Below are 16,849 nucleotides of genomic sequence, written 5' to 3' on the forward strand. Positions count from 1 at the left end.
GGGGACCTAGGGAAGAATGACCCGGGGTGGTGTGATATGACAGCAGTCAGTCAGTCCCCTGCATCGCCGCTGTTTAACAATTGGCGCTCGGCTGTTTCTGCACGTTCGTCCTTTGGAAAGGCTCTTGAGTGGGCGATGGGCTGAGAGACCGGGGGTTAAGTGAGATGCAGAGGGCTTCATATTGGCCATCATCTCAATCCTGAAACCAGGAAGCCCTTTGAATTGTTACATTCTTCGACGGCCAACGGCAGTGAATACGCCTAGTAGCAAGTTGAGATGTCATGTTGTTCAGTCTGTGCAGTTTTACGGTCGCCGCGGCTGCGGCTCAGCACCTGTATGTTTATGTTTTGCGAATGAGGATACCCGATCTGGACGTGGGCAGACCACGGCCGCTGAAGAGGCTGACTCCTTGCGGCATGCAGCCATGGCAAGCCAAGCATCCCTTACACCTGACGGAAGCTAGCGCTTAGTGCCAGGCGCTCCAGGGCAGGCTTCGACACTCCCTCCTCCTCCTTGTCGCTGGCGGCGACCATTTTCTTCCCATTGGACCGGTAGAAAAGCGTGACTGGACAACCCAGGTAATATAGTGGAGGGAGGCGAGGAGGTAGCAGCCGGGATCCGAGGGTAGAAGGGGTGGAGGAACAGGGGACCAAGAGCAAACATCAAGTCCATGTTCCAAGGCAGGAGAGGCTGGTTCCGCCTGGGGGTGTCTTGGCCGCCTAGCATCGCAGACCACCTCGTATAGGGTTTGCGCATCGTTTCGCGGATCCCGTCATCTATCTCTGGGCATGATCCCTGGGGCAAATGCATGAGCTGCTGGTGGTCTTCAGGTGCCTCGATGCGCCACCAGGCGTTTCTTGGTGTTGCGGACCACTGTCTGACGACCCCCGGCATGAAGCAACACCGGGCAGGATGTGCCATGTCGCTGGTTCCGTTCTGGTACTCAGCGACCTGGAGACTGAGGACCGAGAAACCTGAACAGGGACCGTCGGTTGGCTGCTGTCCCGATAAGACATGGCAGTTTTAGACGGACTGACAAAGTGCGGAAGAGGGGGGGGGGGGGGAGGGTTACGCTTGGACCCTGGGGGAGATGACCAAACGACGCAGCTGCAGCCGTTCCTTGGTGAAGGGGGCGACATTTGACTCGTTGAGCGAAATCCGAATCCTCCGCGACGGGCTTGACTCCACCCGAGTGGAAGCGCGAAGATAGATTAAGCTTATGTGTGTGGGTGTGTGTTCGTTAGTGTTGGGAAGACGAGTGTAATAGCGGGGGGATCTCTGCCCAAGGATGTTCGCATAGGAGAGCACAGGACAACAGAAGGCGCCCATTGGCTATCCTGGTTCGTGTGAGCTCGCCTCTACATATGCAATGAAGCCTAGGCTATCCGAGTCCTCGAATGGCCTAGTGTTGCGTAGCCTATGATATCCGGCCATCATACGGCTCAGGAGACTATTGTTATCATCTTGCCTAGTAGTCGTCAGCACAAGCACCTTTGACACTGACTCTGGCCAAGTCTCGACCCGGCATGATGGCAAATAGCAGAGCGCTTGTGCAGGCTTACCACGCCGCCAAGGCCTCCGTTTCCTACTTTCTGTGAGTTTGCTTCCGCTTCGAGGCCGGGAACCGACGGCCCTTCCCCCCTCCCTCCCCGGCCGATCCCGCCGGGCAGAGTTCCGTGAAACCCAGCTGGGTAGGGTATTGTATATTGTGATGTAATGTTGTGTGATGTGGTGTGGCGTGGGCAACCGTCACCACCAAGATTCGCCTGCCAGGCCTTGAGACACAATGATTTGCATTTCCGCGACCACGATGCTTGCTAGAGATCAACCGCCCTCTCCAAACCAATCAAGACAAAGCTCTCTCGAACTTCCAGTGTCAAGGGTGAAGGGTCCGCCCGCGCTCAATAAGCCACGCGCGAGTCGCCAGGCCGGAAAGCTGCAAAGGACCTGCGGCGCCCTTGAAGCTAGGACGCTGCAAGCAAGTTTGATGTGCGCTGCCAAGAATATGCCAAGGAAACCCAAAACCGCGCTACCCAGAGCCTCGATTCCGTTTCTCAAACAGAGCCCCAAAAAGGGAGAGGTGGTGTGGGCAGCAACGCCATCACACACAGGAATTGCGGACTGCGTACAGTTTGCCGTCGCCCTTTAGAGTTGCATGACTTTGCTACCAATATGGAAGGGCAGAGCGAAGTAGGGCTGGTCATGGACGGACTGCCGAATCACACATGGAGAAGCTAGAGTGTGTGGGTGGGAGCAATCTGTTTCCGAGCCGCTCCGAGTGGCTCTAGACCGTGGGTTCTATGCACCCGGAAAGGGATGAATCAAGCTTGCCTCGCTATGAACCTCCCGTCATTTTCGAATGGTGGCGGTACAAGGCTACGGCTACTCCTCAGTCACCTGCAATAAGAGAGTATCTCTTGAAGCTTGTTTTCGACATTTGACAGTTGAGATTATTGAACCAGTCATCTAGGAGCTGCTCCTGAGTCAAAACCATTATCAGATAGACAGTATGTGTGGAATGCTATCGCATACATTCATCACATCATCTGACACTCATGATGAGACGCTGGATTCGCTTAACCGATGGTTTATTTCGAAAGGGCATATCGTTCTGTTGGCTTGCGCCGTCGCAACTCTCGCCCAGTCCCGGCAATTTCATCACCATCGTTGAGATGCTGCTCTCAATGCTTGTCGCCAGCCCATCTTCTTCAAAGTTCCATGGGACGGCCGTTTCAGTTCCCAAGCCCGTCCTCACCAACTTCACTCTGTCTTCGCCTCTCGACGAGATCCTCGTTCGGCCGTCTTGAGACGCTCGGTATCGACATCCCGACCCCCAACGTTAAGATCATCGTCGTCTTGGTCGCGTCGGTTAGTACGTTCCGACGGAACTCCATTCGTCTCTTCTCTCCATTATGGAATAGCGCTTCATTGTACCAGTGACCCGCTCCAACGTAGATGCTCGTCTTGCCACCGCAAATCCTGCACTAGGGCACCTTGCTCTTATCTACCAGATCTTCAGATACCAGAACTAGAAACGCCTGCTCATCCTCCAATAAGGGCACGGAGAAGATCATGGCTTTGAGGCAGGAACTGACCTGGCACTGGAAAACGGAGTATGAGCCTCGGGGCATTGGGAGCTTGTCCGGAGGCAGCCCGTTGGCGACGAACAGGCCGTCGGTGTTGGAAGTTCCGACGTTTGCGTTCGCCCCAAACCTCTCAACCCACGCGATAGGAGTGTCATACGTTTTGGACCTCTGATGTGATCTGACCCTACCCAGCTGCGTGAAGAAGCAGCTCTGGAGAACCTGCTCCGTCACGCCAGCCATTGAAGCTGAGAAACACTGAACAAGGTTTACTCCCCATACTTGGGGAATCCCGGGAAGCGCTTGACGAACAGGTCGGATGAAGTGTAACTCAGCCCGTCAGAAGCCGATAGCGCGGCACCGGCGTTGGTAATGGTTGTTGTCGAGGTTCTCGGCCAATCTCTTGTCTTTTCCAGCGAGCCGCATTGGATCAGCGGTGGGCTTTGTGCCCCTACGGGCGGAGCCGCTGCCGGACATATCCATGCACGCGGGGTGGAGGCCAGGGCCTCCTGGTAGATGATGTGATGTGCGTCGGTGAAGCCGTTGAAAGTTACACTACATTGGTGATTTGTGTATCCTCGTTGTGCTTGAGCCCATCCGCGACCGCGTTGACCGTAACAGCCGCGGCGTCTTGAGCCGGATATCCGTGCAGGCCTGTAGAGATCCCGCAGAAGGTCACAATATTTCTGCCATCGGGAGTTTCTCCAATGTCTCGGTTGCATACAGCACGCTGGTATAGCACTCGTCCCGCAGTCAGGGGCCACCCTAGGAGTAGATCACGTTGTCTATGCAACAATGCTAGGGCTGGAAGCACCCGAGGCCTTGCCCATTCGTGGTATTCGTGATGGCTGCGCTGTCATAGAGAGTCGTGATGTCACACTCAAAGGGTAACTCTAATATCTTTGGAGTTTTCCCGTTTAATCGTGCTTATTGGCCGGATGGTACCGCCAGACTCGGAAAGTCGATTTGACGACTGCTGCTGTAAGGCCGAATCTGGCTGGCTCGAAATACGTTCCGGAAGCTGGGGCTCTGGCTGCCGTAACTAGAAGAGTTGCTGAAATAGTTGCAACTGGCTTGCGGGATTGTCGTTCTCTAGCTGGTCTTTGACGTGCTGGTAGTAGCCATGACCGTTTTTCTGAGTTGCTCCGTGCCCCTACTCCGGTTTATTGAGTAAGCGAAACAGAAATCTGGTTAATAGATTGGGCATTAGGAAAGATGGCTCAAGAAAAAGTGAAGCAATACTCGAAATCAACTACCACGATGGTCTTTCATCAACTGCATCAACAGATTCACGCTTCCAGGCCACTAATTATAATCCTTGTTTCAATATTGCGGTTCCAGAATTGAAAATTCTACCTGTTTTCTTCTGTTTTCCATCTTATTGATGGATATAGTCGCTCTGGACCACCATGAGCGGTCTAGTGCATTTCACTCGGTGCGTGCGTAATACCACAATACGTAAAAAGCTGATACGCAGCACCTGTAATCTATGCTATGTTTCAATCACTTAGTGCGGCATGTAATACCTGATAATGCAGAGCAACTGCCGAATCGGATTTCACTTCAACTATGGCGCGAACGACCTATGGGCACTAGAACGTTGGAGACAACAGAGTTGATACTGGGCTGTGCTTTGATGTACCGACGATGACGATACTGTTGAACAAGGTCAAGCATGTTTGCGGCGAAACACACGACGAGGATATGACTGGCGTATCAACGGTGATGTCTCTGTCGAATCCACCTCGAAGGTCGGGCAACTTCGCGACCAGGCGAGTAAGCGGCGACAATGGTACTTTTTCCATTCTATTTGGTTCTCAAGTGTTGACAGCACGCCTATATCTCTTCGAGTAACTATTATGATATCTGTCATGCAAAAATACATATAGCGCATTATGAAGAGTAGTACTACAAAGGAAAAGAGGAAGTGAGCGCTCAGAGAATGTTGTAGATGGCACTGATAAATACTTACGGCCCAAACACTGCCGCCCAGCCATAGAGGGAGCAGTCCAGAGTAAGGCTAAAGGCAACCCATAACATTGTCCTGTTTTACATGGCCCTTAAAACTACCCGATAATCGCTATTAATGGTAGAGTGTGCCTCTCGGGACCGACATCCGCCATGCGTCCGGGCATCGTAGCATCGTATGGGGTTGAAGGATAGGTCCAGCGTAGAATGATGCTACATATATGAGGTGTTGGAACAGCATTTCAACCGATTCTTACGTATGATTCAATGACCACAGTAGTCTATATAACCGGACACTTTCTAGCTAGCTAGACCAACTAGACTTAGACAAGAACCAGACAATCAGAACACAGTTACAGCCCCTTTTGTTGATGCATCGACCTATCTACAGTCCTCCCAACAGGAAGGTAGATTATAAAACACCAAGGGATGAATGTATTATACTGTGTATGTATTCCGAGGTTTCAGTCTAGCCCTGTGTTATACTAGTCGGTACAAAAGGTACTGCATACAACGTGAACCCCATCGGGACAGGTACAATCGCGCTCAAAAGACAGAACCCAACTTTTTAAACCCCTTCTACACAGGTGCTGTCGTCGTTATTCTTTTTACATTAACAAATTGCCGGGTCATCACAATGCAAGTTGCGGCATTTCCCTATACTGGCCGCAACAGAGACAGCAGAATAACAAAAGAAAGCAAAAGTAGTCGTAAATTGCATAATTGTGCCAGTCCAGTCCAGTTAAAATTCATGGCTTACAGGAGAAGGACAAGGAGAAGAGAAGAGAAAGAAGGGGGGAGGTGCTGAACCAACTGGCACCTTTTGAGTCAAAACGCAATGGATGGTTTAAGAAGAGAGACGATGGCGAGATTACTCGTTTGAGTGGTTTAGCAGCAAAGAGAAACCAACTGAGCAGGTTTTGAAGTATATCACGGGGTTGCTGGCCTGATTGATATGGATAGTTTAACAGTAAAAAAAGAAATGTAAGGAAGAGAAATTCTCCAGCTTTTTGAAGCGGATATATATGGCGTGGACTGAATGCTGTTAGATAGTGAAAGGCGAGATGGGGAACCTAGAGTGCAGATGGGTGGGTTTATAACATTGGGAGACTTTTAATGGCCAGAATTCCTCAAGATGACTTCAATAGACATCCCGAGAGGCTTCAAAGGGTTCCAAGCTAGCGGAGAACAACTACGTAATATGAACTTCTATGATCATCAACGCGCTTCAATGACGTGCTCACTGCGGCATCTTTTGCCGTCCGCAACAAGTAGCTCCTGTTGCCAAGGACTATGACTATCTGCGCCTCAGATACATCCTGGGTTCCTGCAACAGGCAGCATACCATGGAGGGTCAATAGAGTTCAGACAGAGCACAAAGCAACAGACCTATCATCAGTCCTCTCATTTCGGATTTCGCCATCACTGATCGGCAAGTTTTGGGGATGTCTCAAAAAAAGGCGACTTGGTTCACAAGTCAAGGCAAACCAAAGAATGTTCGGATGTTCGGACCTTGACATGATCCATAAGCCTGTATAAAGTTGTTTAACTAGCGTGCGCAAGGGTTTCGTTGATGCCCTCATGTGAAAAATGAGAAAAAAGATGTGGCGATTGGCCATCCACTCTACCATAATGCCAATTTTGTTCTGCGTCGATTTGATCGATCCTCTTTCAGTGTCTCGTAGCAACAAGGCCCCAACTGAATGTAATATCGTGACGTCCCATCAAATACGAAGCCATCGAGCACAGTCGTACCGATTAGTATAACGCTCTACTTATGGTTTACGTCTGGATGTTGATACTCAAGTTATGCCTTACACTGTGGGGCTTACCAAGACTCTGGAATCATCTCACCATTCTCAAATACAAGGTACTCAGCGAGGAGACGCCCGTGGTCGTGTATGACATGCCCACGACGAACAGTCATCCATCTTGACTCCTTTAAGAGAGCGATCACAAAGACTGCAATGACCCCCCTGTTAAACCTGCCCGGGACTACCGTGCGTTTCTGGTGTGCGTCCGAAGGTGTGATCAGACGATCTGACAACCTGACAATGTCCCTCTCCCCCTCTCCCCCCTGCACATCTACAATAGGTACCCTTGTGTGTAGTTGTATCTTATCTTTACTCTGATTATTCAAAGATTATAAGACGCCCCATCCATTATCCAGCTTGAGCCTTCTGCACAGGCAGTTGCGCCTCTCTAACAAAAGCTGGATTTTCTAATGCGAACACTTAGGTAGTAACACTACGTACGGCCCGCTCTGGTAGAATAGGGCCCCGTAATGAACAACAGAATTGAGAATATAAAGCCTTGTTGGATGCCATCCTCGGTGGATTTAATATTAATCGCAGAGCAATAACGGCCTTCCTTCCTTTTACAATGGTCAGACCCTATTAGACAACCCGCGTTCGCGTCATAGAAAAGGATGGGGCGACACTGCCGACGTGGTGGAAAATATGTGAAAAAGTATGCTGTCAGCCAGCCCATCAGTGACGGGGATTGGGGTAAGTCGCGCGATCAGGAGGTACTGGAAGAAAGAAGTATCTAATATCTCAAGGTTGCACCAAGTTGCGGAAGTTGCATGTAACCCTGGTTACGATACACACAGTTTTGGCCGCCGGTGTTCGGAGTTCACAGTCAAGGTTCAATAGGTTCGACCATAGCTCGGGCCTGGATGAAAACAGAAATTCGTGTAGGCTAATATATGTCCACCATCTACTTCGAACTGAAAGGTAACAGAACGACTAGCTTATCTCCCAATTTGGTCGATTAGAACGAACCTGTGACTGAAAACACAATAATCCGCCAGGGCCCTTGATGTCTCAGAACACAAGTGTAAGTTGAAGGGAACCAGGGAATTGAAGAAGAGTCAAGTGCATGTTTCCGAGAGCTTTGCAACCTGTTCCGTTGGTACTGTAACCACCGACCGTGGACTTCCATACGCACGTTCCGATCTAAGATCATTATGCGTGTGAGAGCATCCTTCTCCGTGTCAAACCGTCAAAAGAAACAACACAGACGCAATCGATCGAAACATCTCCGGGCGACCGGCCGTGCGCAAAGAGACACACCGGCCGTCAACCCCCCAGAAACGTCACAAGCAATTGGCTTCGGAGTCCCCATCAACCATCATAACCCCTTCACCGGCCCAAATGGGTTCTGCAACGATAACAGACGTCTTCTCACCAGGGACGGCCTTCCTCAGGTCTGAGGCACCCTCGCTGCTCCAGCTGCCTCTCTTTCTCCGTCAGATTCCAGATATCGTATTGGAGATTGCCTCACACCTCCCCACGGAGTCCGCCATGTGCTTGGCTCTGACGTGCAAACCACTCTACGGCCTTCTCTTCTCGAGCACGCTCCGGAATCTCATGAGCAACGAGAGACAGATCGCCGGGTTTCTCTACTTACTTCTCAAAGACCTACAACAGACCCGAGACTGCACGTATCTCTGCCACCATTGCTCAAAACTACATCGCTGGAGGTGTCCCCACGGGGGCCTTGGCCAGTGTGCGGCTTGCCCTGGCATAGGAGTCGAACTGGGGCGTTCCAAGCACGCAGGCGATCAGCAGCACGCGTGCATTACGTATCGATCCTACTTCACCTACACGTTCAAAGGGGTAGAGGCCGGCGGAGATTTCTCGAGATGGGTCATGCACCGGGAGCGCGGGGGGTTCTGCTCTTGCTGTGGGAAATCGCCGTCCCGGGGGACGAACGCTATGTCTGCATGAGGGTCTCGTGGTGTAATCTATAGTAAATGCATACTTGTATCTGTTTCGCTGATGTAGAAAGCGATTATCACGGCTAGCATAGTTTCCATAATACCCCAAACGCCGATTCCACGCCACAGTGCTTTGAATTCTAGAGGTTTAATTGACTCCGATCTGACCTAACAGCCACTTGGCCTCCTCGAAGACCTCGTCCGGCCTGCCCTCCGCTTCGACGGGGAGAACGTCCAACTCGCTGACACTAGCGCCCTCGTACACCTCAACCTGCCCCTCGACCATGTTCGCCAGCATGTAGTGGTAGTTCCTCCCGCTGATCCGCTCGACCAACGTGTCCGGACCGCACTGGAGATCGAGGAACACGATCCTCACGCCGTCCCGCTTCTCGACCGCACCCCTCAGCGCGTCGCGGTACGACTTCCGCAGAGCCGAGCAGCTGACGACGACGGAATCGTAGCCGAGTTCCTCGACGGCCTCGACCGCTCTCCGGCCGACGCGGCTCAGCCACGCCGAGCGGTCATCATCCGTCAAGGCGACGTTGCTACCCATCTTCTCGACAGCGTCCTTCGAGTGCAGCGAGTCGCCCTCGACAAAGGGGGCCCCGAGCCAAGAGGCCAGCGAGGCGGCGAGCGTCGACTTCCCGCTGCCGCAGGGGCCGGTGACCACAACGACCGTCTTGGCGGCGCCTTGGCCTTTTTCGACCCAGCGGTTGGCCTTGAAGTACCCGACAAAGTTGTCGACCAGCTGCTGGTCCAGCACGGGAGCCTGTGCAAGCGCGGGCGAGAGCGAGCGCGCGTTGTCCGTCGCGTACGTCTTTGACGGCGAGAACTCGTCCTTGTCATACTTTGACGCGAAGAAGTCGACGAGCTTGATGGGCGGGTTGGCGACCGGGTCCGGGTTCGAGGCGCGGAGGCGGCGGATCCATTCTCTGGGCTCGACCTCGTCGAACTCCAGGCCGGCGGCCCTGAGGGCGGGGAGGAGGTCGTCGGTCCAGCTGAACGTCCTGGCGTTGGTCACGTTGGCGAAGACACCGCCGGCGTCGGAGAGGGAGATGTCCACGACGCCCTGGGCGACGGTGTCGACCGGCAGCCACAAGGGGGTCTCCCGGAGCCTGGGCAGGGCGCCGATGGTGATGGCCGACTGGAGCATCAGGGGGATGGCCTCCGTCGCGTTCCAGACGCCGTGCCGGGTGTCGGCGACGACCTGGCCGATGCGCAGGACGCGGGCCCTGATGCCGGCCTTGGCGGCGCGCGCGCAGAGGTGCTCCGCGACGACCTTGGACTGCGCGTAGCCCATGCCCTGCGCCCACTCGAGCTCGGGGGCGGCCTCGGGGACGGGCGTCGTCGTGGCGCGGACGACGGTGCTGACAGACGAGCAGAAGTTGAACGACACGGGCGACGAGCCGACCGTCGCGGCGTCGCCGGCTTGCTTGCAGAGGGCGATGAGGTGGTTGACGCCCGCAATGCTGCTCTTTTCGAAACTAGACAGGCGCATGTTGAAGTTGACCGGCCAGGCGGCGTGGATGACGAGGCGGAGGTCCCGCTTGACCCGGGCGTAGGCCTCCTCGGCAAGGCCGAGCTTGGGATCGGCCAAGTCGGTGGCCAGCGCGACGAGCTTCCTGCGGGAGGAGGCCGTCAGGGCGTGGTACAGGCGGCGCTGGATGAGCGAGCTCTTCACGCGGCGGGCTGCTTCGGCGTCGGAGCTGGCGCGAGTGAAGCAGTAGATGGTCTTGATGGTAGGGTCGGCGGCGAGCTTGGTGACGATGTGAGCACCGAGCGAGCCGGTTGCGCCGGTGACGACCTATCAGAGAAAGTCAGATATAATAAAGGGACAAACAGAGCATGGTTTGGGACCTACAATGGAAGACCTGGGTGCTGATTCTATGGGAGAAAAGTCGCCGTATTTCTCAATCAGCTCCCGCATTTCGCTCTCGATGGAGACTTCGGCCTCAACACCCTCGCCAGTGCCGAGACCGTACAGGTATGCGCTCAACTTGTTGACAGACGGGTGGTCAAAGACTACGGTCTGACCGAGCTTGTTGTCGCCAATGTCGACGGTCTTCAGAATGTCGGAGCGCATCTGAATCGCCTGGAGGGAGTCAAGGCCAAGGGAGAAGAAGTCGGTGTCGTCGTCAAGCTGGACCTTCTTGGAGAGCGTCTGGACGAGTCCCTCGCGGATAAAGTTCCTCAGCTCGGGGAGTCCCAGCTTCTGCAGGTCGCCGCTGCTGGCGTCGGCGTTGTCGTAGACCTCGTCGATGTCCTTGGCGTACGTCTTGTAGAAGGCCTGGCGGATGACGCTGCCCTTGTCTGTCCTCGGGTAGGCGCAGTCGTGCGGGAGCAGCTTGATCATGTTCTTGGAGATGTGGGCGTACGCCTCGACGGACCGGCCCGCGCTCTCAACGACAGGCCAGATGGCCTCGAGGATCTCGTCTTCCGTCTTGCCGGCGAGTGCCGCGGCTGGGACGATGAGGGCGCCGAGGGACGGCCTGCCGACGCCGAAGATGACGCACTCAGTGACGTTCTTGCTGGAGCGGATCATGCCCTCCATGTGCACGGGGTTGAACTTCTCGCCGTTGACGAGGGCGATGGTGTCGTCGAGCCGAGCGATGTACTTCCACGCCTTGGGGATCGTCGGGTGCGGCTCGAAGAGGTCCTTTGTGCAGTAGGACCCGTCGTCCTGGTTCGTGGCGACCTTGGCGGGCCAGCCGGGCAGAACGCAGCACTCGAACAGGATCGGGCCGCGCGGTATCCATTTCAGGTACGGCGCGAGCTTGTCGTGCTCGCGGACGTAATTCCACGCCTTGTCGTCGGGCGGGCGGAAGGACGTCATGAGCTGACCGACTTCGGTTCTGCAAGAGACGTTAGATATGAGTACACAAAGGCCTCCCCTTCCCGGGAGAGTTGCTACGACTCACGCTCCGTAGTGGCCGACTAGGTTGACGCCGTTATTAACGAGCGCGTCGCCGAGGCCATCGGGGCAGGCCGAGCCGCCGTACATGACGATCTTGAGCTGGCGCAGCAGGTCCATTCCCTCCTCCGTCTCGGCAAGGAGCTTCAGCGCATAGGGCACACCGTAGAATATCTCAAAGTTGTGCTTCCGCATGATGCTGCTGAGGTGCTCCTGCGTCAAAGGGAGGTCAGCGTTGTACAGGTGGATGGGCTTCCCGGAGTAGACGGCCCGGTACAAGTTACAGATGCCGTGGTTGTGGTACAGAGGCAGGGTGATGAAGGCTTTCATCTTCATACTGCTCGAGTAGTTGTGAATGGCCGACTTTTGGGTCTGGTATATGGGCTTCGGCAGACCGGTTGAGCCTGGGAGGGTCACTTTAGCACGGCTCGGACGCAAGAACGCGGCATGTTGAAACTCACCGCTGGAGTGGATGATGTAGACCAGGTTGTTGGTCTCGACCGAGAGAGCACGCCCGTAGTCCAGACGAGTGTCGGCGTGCACCTCGATGGGGAAATCGAACGTCGACTGGCCGGCGATCTCAAAGACATCCAGATGCGGCAACGTCAGCTTGGCCGCCTCGGCCGTCTCAAGATACCTCTTGTCGGCCAGGAGGTACTGCGCGCCAGTGACGGTGATGAGAGACTCGATCGCCTCTTGTGAAATTCTCGTCGACAGGAACAGCGTTGTGTGGCCGAGCTTGGTCAAGGCGAGCATGGTGATGAGGTAGTCAAAGTTGGAGGGGCCAATGACGGCCACAGTCGTCGGCTTCTCATCGGACGTGAGTCTGCTCGGGATGCGCTGCTCATACACCTTGGCGACGCGGTATGCGAAGACGTCGAGCTGCCTCATCGTGTAGTCGACATAATTGATGCCCGATGAGGGGTACGAGACAATGACGCGGTCCGGATAGGCCCGGGCCCGTCGGCGTACCAGCTCGTCGACCGTCTGGATGGTGCTGTCATCGTTATCCGAGTATTGGGCGGCCACTACGGGCGAGTGGGCGAGGGGGTTCGCATCCAAGCCGGAGCTGCTCGGGAGCGTCGCGCTCGCGGGACCGTAGACAGGCGGAGGACTCATGGCGGCTGGCGATGCACTTGGTTTCCTCCAAAGTGTGGGCGAGAGAGGCACTGTGGGTTCTTATCGACAACCACCTCCTCCACCCCTTTTGACAGACCGACGGCGGGCTTCCGCGTCTTAGGTCGGTAGCCATCATTCCGTTGCCGGCGATCCGTTCTCCGCCCTTCTGATTCACAGATCCGTGGTAACCAACTGAGCGGGCGGTTTTGGTTGGCGGTGACGCGACAGGATCTAGGGTAAAGTCTCCGTTAGTGGGGAGGGCGAAATCCGTGATTCCCCGCGTTTTCGAGTTTGGGCGACGGATTTTGCACGGATTCGGACACGAACCAAGCAGGGGTGTGGCTGGACTCAAGGATAAGAATCCGTCATCCGCGATGAGAGACCCCGCGATGAGATGAGAGACTCCGCGATGATGAAGCATCATCGACGGCAGCAAACCGGCCAAGTGACTTGGTCTGGTTTATTATCTCGCTTTCCTGCTGCTCATTATTATTATCAAGTCATCTACTTCTCCCCCCATGTCTCTCACGAACTCCAATTACGGAAGATAACACCCCTCTCCCCCCTCCTGTCACTCAGTATGTCTCTCGCCACGCACTTCACCCTGAACACGGGAGCGAGAATCCCCGCCGTGGGATTCGGCACCTGGTAGGCCGGGCCACACGAGGTCGGACGCGCCGTCGAGACCGCCCTGCGCTCCGGCTACCGCCACATCGACTGCGCCGCCGTCTACCGCAACGAGACGGAGGTCGGCGAGGGCATCCGCAAAAGCGGCGTGCCGCGGTCCGACATCTTCATCACCGGGAAGCTGTGGAACACCAAGCACGCGCCCGAAGACGTCGAGTCCGGCGTGGAAAGGCAGACGAGATGGGGCTTTGACATCTTCCAGGAGCTCGGGGAGGAGGAGGTCAAGCGCGTCGCGCAAGAGACGGGGCCCGAGAACTTGAAAAAGTTCACTGTTTAGTCACATTGAAATCATTGGTTTTTATTCACGGTTTTATTATTATTTTCATTTTTAAAAATATATATAGAATCGACCTTTTCTTTCTCATGAGAATCTCACCCGCCGAGATCCGGCATCCAAGCGAGCGGGTCCGCGTCAGTGTCCATGTACGGACCAAAGGCGGACGAGTCGAGCTCCAACCAGTCCGTCGTCTGCCACTCGTCCAGCAAACTGAACCCCGACAGCCCCGAGTCTCCCTGGCCCATGAGCTCTGCCGGCCCAGACCCGTCGGCAGCGTAGGCGGGATCGAAGCCGAGCCCGTCGGCAGCAGCCATCGTTAACACCCTTTGGTTTTCGTGACTTTGCTGCCTGGACGGCGGCGCCTGCTGGGGGGGTAGTTGTGGCTGCGCGGCCGGCGCCTGGCTCTTGCGCGCCACGTGGCCGAGGCCTTCAGTCCGGAACTCCTCGAGGACGATGGCGTATCGGCGGCTCGGCGAGTTGGAGGCCGTGGCGTGCGCGAGGTGCGTCTGGCAGCGCTCGGCCAGGTCCATGAGCTTCGCGTGCCTCTCCCGGCCCGCGCCTTGGACCGGGAGGCCCCGCCGCTTCTGCTGGATGTCCCGGACGTACGTCACCAGCAGCGCGCAGAAGGTCACGTACTGCGTCCACCAGAAGGCGTGGAAGATGGGGCCCTCGGCCGCCATGCCGTCGACCGTCTCGAGCACCGTCCTCGCGGCTTCGATGCACTCGATCACCTGCGCCTCGCTGCCGGAGCTCAGGTTCCCGAGGAGGAACAGCCGGTTCGCGTGCATTATGGCGTGCGAGTAGGCCAGCCTCAGCACCGTCGCCTGGCGGCGGAAGCTCGGGATGAGCATCGACGGCCGGATCGAGCCGAGATGGGGGGGCAGGCTGGCTCGCCAATCGTGTATCTCCTCGCTCAGGCGGTGGGCGGCGGCCACGCGCTCCCGTTCGGAGATGGGCTTGATCGAGTAGACTTCCCTCGACGTGTTGCCGATGATTCGTGCGATCCTGGTTTCACGCGTCAGCATCTACTAAAGGAGGGTGACCCCGAAAATAGTACTCACTTGACGTGGAATATCAGGGCCTCAATGTGGCAGTCCGGATGCTCCTCTGACCGTTCAACAGGTCCCTGCGCAGTCATGTCCTCGTCTTCGATCCTGTCGGGGTACTCCTGGTCGATATCGTCGTCGTGGAAATGCCGCGGCCGGCCGAGGATCACGCCCAGATACTTGTCCAGCACGTACGCCGTCCAAAACGTCCGCATGCGGCACTGCGCCTGAATAAAGTCGGCGCTCCCCGCGGTCAGGTGCCGCTTCTTCGCCGTCTTGCGGTGCATCCCCAGAGCGGAGATGATCTGTAGGGCGTTCCCGAACGTGTACCAGGCGCGATTCATCCGCGATGTGGTGAGCAGGTATAAAACCTGGATCAGGCGGGACTGCGCTGACTCGAGCCGGGGAAGCCCGGTCTCCCGCTCCGACAGCTGGAGGGCGACGCAGAAGAGCCGGTCGCTCTTGGCCAGGGACATGGTCTCGTTCTCTTGCGAATTGAGCCCGTTGGACTTTTCTTGGTGCGCAGCGGACACGGCGAGCGCCGTGAGGACGATGGACGCCTTGCTCCGGCCAATTTCCTGCCAGACGGGCTTGCCTCGGCGGAGGTTGTCTACCATGACGCCGAGCCAGGCCTCAACGGACGGGCGGTGGAGGACGCGATACGTCGCTATGCACACGTCAAAGTACAGGCCCAGCAGGGTCTGCAGTTCTTTGGAGTCGGGGAGCGTGAGACTGGCCATGTCTTCGTCCGTGATGGAAGGCAGGGGCTTGTCGCCGGCCAGCATGAGTGGCTGGCTCTCGGTCGAAGCGTTGAGCTCGGCCGAGACGATGCTGCTGTCGCGTCTCGACAGCCGCTTCCACGCCCTGTGCAGGAACGTCACGCCCGAGGTCGGGTCGAAGATCTGGCCTTGGATCTCCGCCATGCCCAGCTCGGGCGACGCCCGCGATGCCGGCCCTTGCCTGTCGCGGACCTGGCTAAGCAGCAGCTGCGATGATGGGGGGATGGCATTGCGCTCGGCCGTTTCGGTGGTCTGGTACAGGACGGCAGACTCTTCCTGCCCGGCAACGGACACGGAACCGCGATGAGAGGCTCCCGTATTGGACCCGGTAGACCAGACGGCCGAAGACGGCGGCGGGGTCGGGGGTCTCCCGCGGGAATACTTGGCGTCGTAGACGCAGGTGCGGCCCTTGCGGGTGCACTTATCGCAGGGAATTGTACCGCTGCACTTGGCCTTGCGCTGCTTGCAGAAGTCGCAGGCCCGGCTGACCTTGTGCAACTTGCGGCGGTTGGCCGAGGGGCCGGTGAGCTCGTCCGAGTCCGGAGACTGCAGATCTGCGGAGCTGAATCTCCTTTTCCTCGACTCACCGCGGGGGCTCGCGGCCGAGGCAGTCGAGGAAGAGTGGCGTGCATGGTAAGTTACCGGGCGGCGAACCTCCGAGACATCCATGGCCACTGTCGGAAAGAGGCCGGTGACAGCAGGTTAGGAAGTCGGAAAAAGAAGAAGAGCTTCTGTGGGACGCAACAGGAAAACGACGGAAAAAGAAGGGGATTCGTCTGGGGAAGCATGGATTGGAGCATGAGGGGAAAAGCTCGAGTACCTAGCAACGCGGATCATACCTACAAGTCGCATAGAGGAATATCTGCATCCCCCTCCCCGCAGTCTGCAGAAGAGGGGAGCGAGCCATGATGATCTGACGGAAGGTCGTTGCTTATTTGACGGTCGGGGTGGGAGGAGATGAGAGGAGGTCCGACAGGGAAGACGGATCTCTCCATGTCTATGGCTAATAGGTGCCACCGCCGCCTCTGGGAAGCATTCGGTAAGGTAGTTGGAACACCGAGGAACAGCAGCCAAACACGACAAATATCCCAAAGACCCCTCCCCTGACAAAACTAGAAAATCAATCCTCCCGCTTTCTCCCGCCGCCGGTAGCTGTGTGCACATCCACATTCCCTCCTCTTACCGCGGCCCAAAGTGGCGTGCGGGGGAGAATGTGGGGAGGGCATGGGGCGGACCGACTTCGTGCCGCCCGTGGCAT

At 56.3% G+C, this 16,849-nt stretch overlaps 4 protein-coding genes across 4 annotated transcripts; 1 reads left to right on the forward strand and 3 right to left on the reverse strand.

Moving 5' to 3' along the window:
* Positions 1 to 2,984: 2,984 nt before the first annotated feature.
* GLRG_08942 (uncharacterized protein) lies at positions 2,985 to 3,326 on the reverse strand (the record flags this gene model as incomplete). The annotated part of the gene is made up of 1 exon (XM_008099627.1): positions 2,985 to 3,326. The coding sequence occupies one exon, from the start codon at positions 3,324 to 3,326 to the stop codon at positions 2,985 to 2,987; it is 342 nt and encodes a 113-aa protein (XP_008097818.1).
* Positions 3,327 to 8,920: 5,594 nt separating this feature from the next.
* On the reverse strand, positions 8,921 to 12,802 carry GLRG_08943 (male sterility protein; the record flags this gene model as incomplete). The annotated part of the gene is made up of 4 exons (XM_008099628.1): positions 8,921 to 10,576; positions 10,634 to 11,624; positions 11,691 to 12,087; positions 12,145 to 12,802. 4 exons carry the CDS (start codon positions 12,800 to 12,802, stop codon positions 8,921 to 8,923), a joined length of 3,702 nt encoding a protein of 1,233 aa, XP_008097819.1.
* Positions 12,803 to 13,382: 580 nt separating this feature from the next.
* Positions 13,383 to 13,766, forward strand: GLRG_08944 (uncharacterized protein; the record flags this gene model as incomplete). The annotated part of the gene is made up of 2 exons (XM_008099629.1): positions 13,383 to 13,433; positions 13,488 to 13,766. 2 exons carry the CDS (start codon positions 13,383 to 13,385, stop codon positions 13,764 to 13,766), a joined length of 330 nt encoding a protein of 109 aa, XP_008097820.1.
* Positions 13,767 to 13,861: 95 nt separating this feature from the next.
* On the reverse strand, positions 13,862 to 16,260 carry GLRG_08945 (fungal specific transcription factor domain-containing protein; the record flags this gene model as incomplete). Its single annotated transcript, XM_008099630.1, has 2 exons — positions 13,862 to 14,771; positions 14,828 to 16,260. 2 exons carry the CDS (start codon positions 16,258 to 16,260, stop codon positions 13,862 to 13,864), a joined length of 2,343 nt encoding a protein of 780 aa, XP_008097821.1.
* Between the last annotated feature and the right edge of the window lie 589 nt (positions 16,261 to 16,849).

Source organism: Colletotrichum graminicola, assembly GCF_000149035.1.
Source record: "Colletotrichum graminicola M1.001 genomic scaffold supercont1.43, whole genome shotgun sequence".
NCBI lineage: Eukaryota > Fungi > Ascomycota > Sordariomycetes > Glomerellales > Glomerellaceae > Colletotrichum > Colletotrichum graminicola.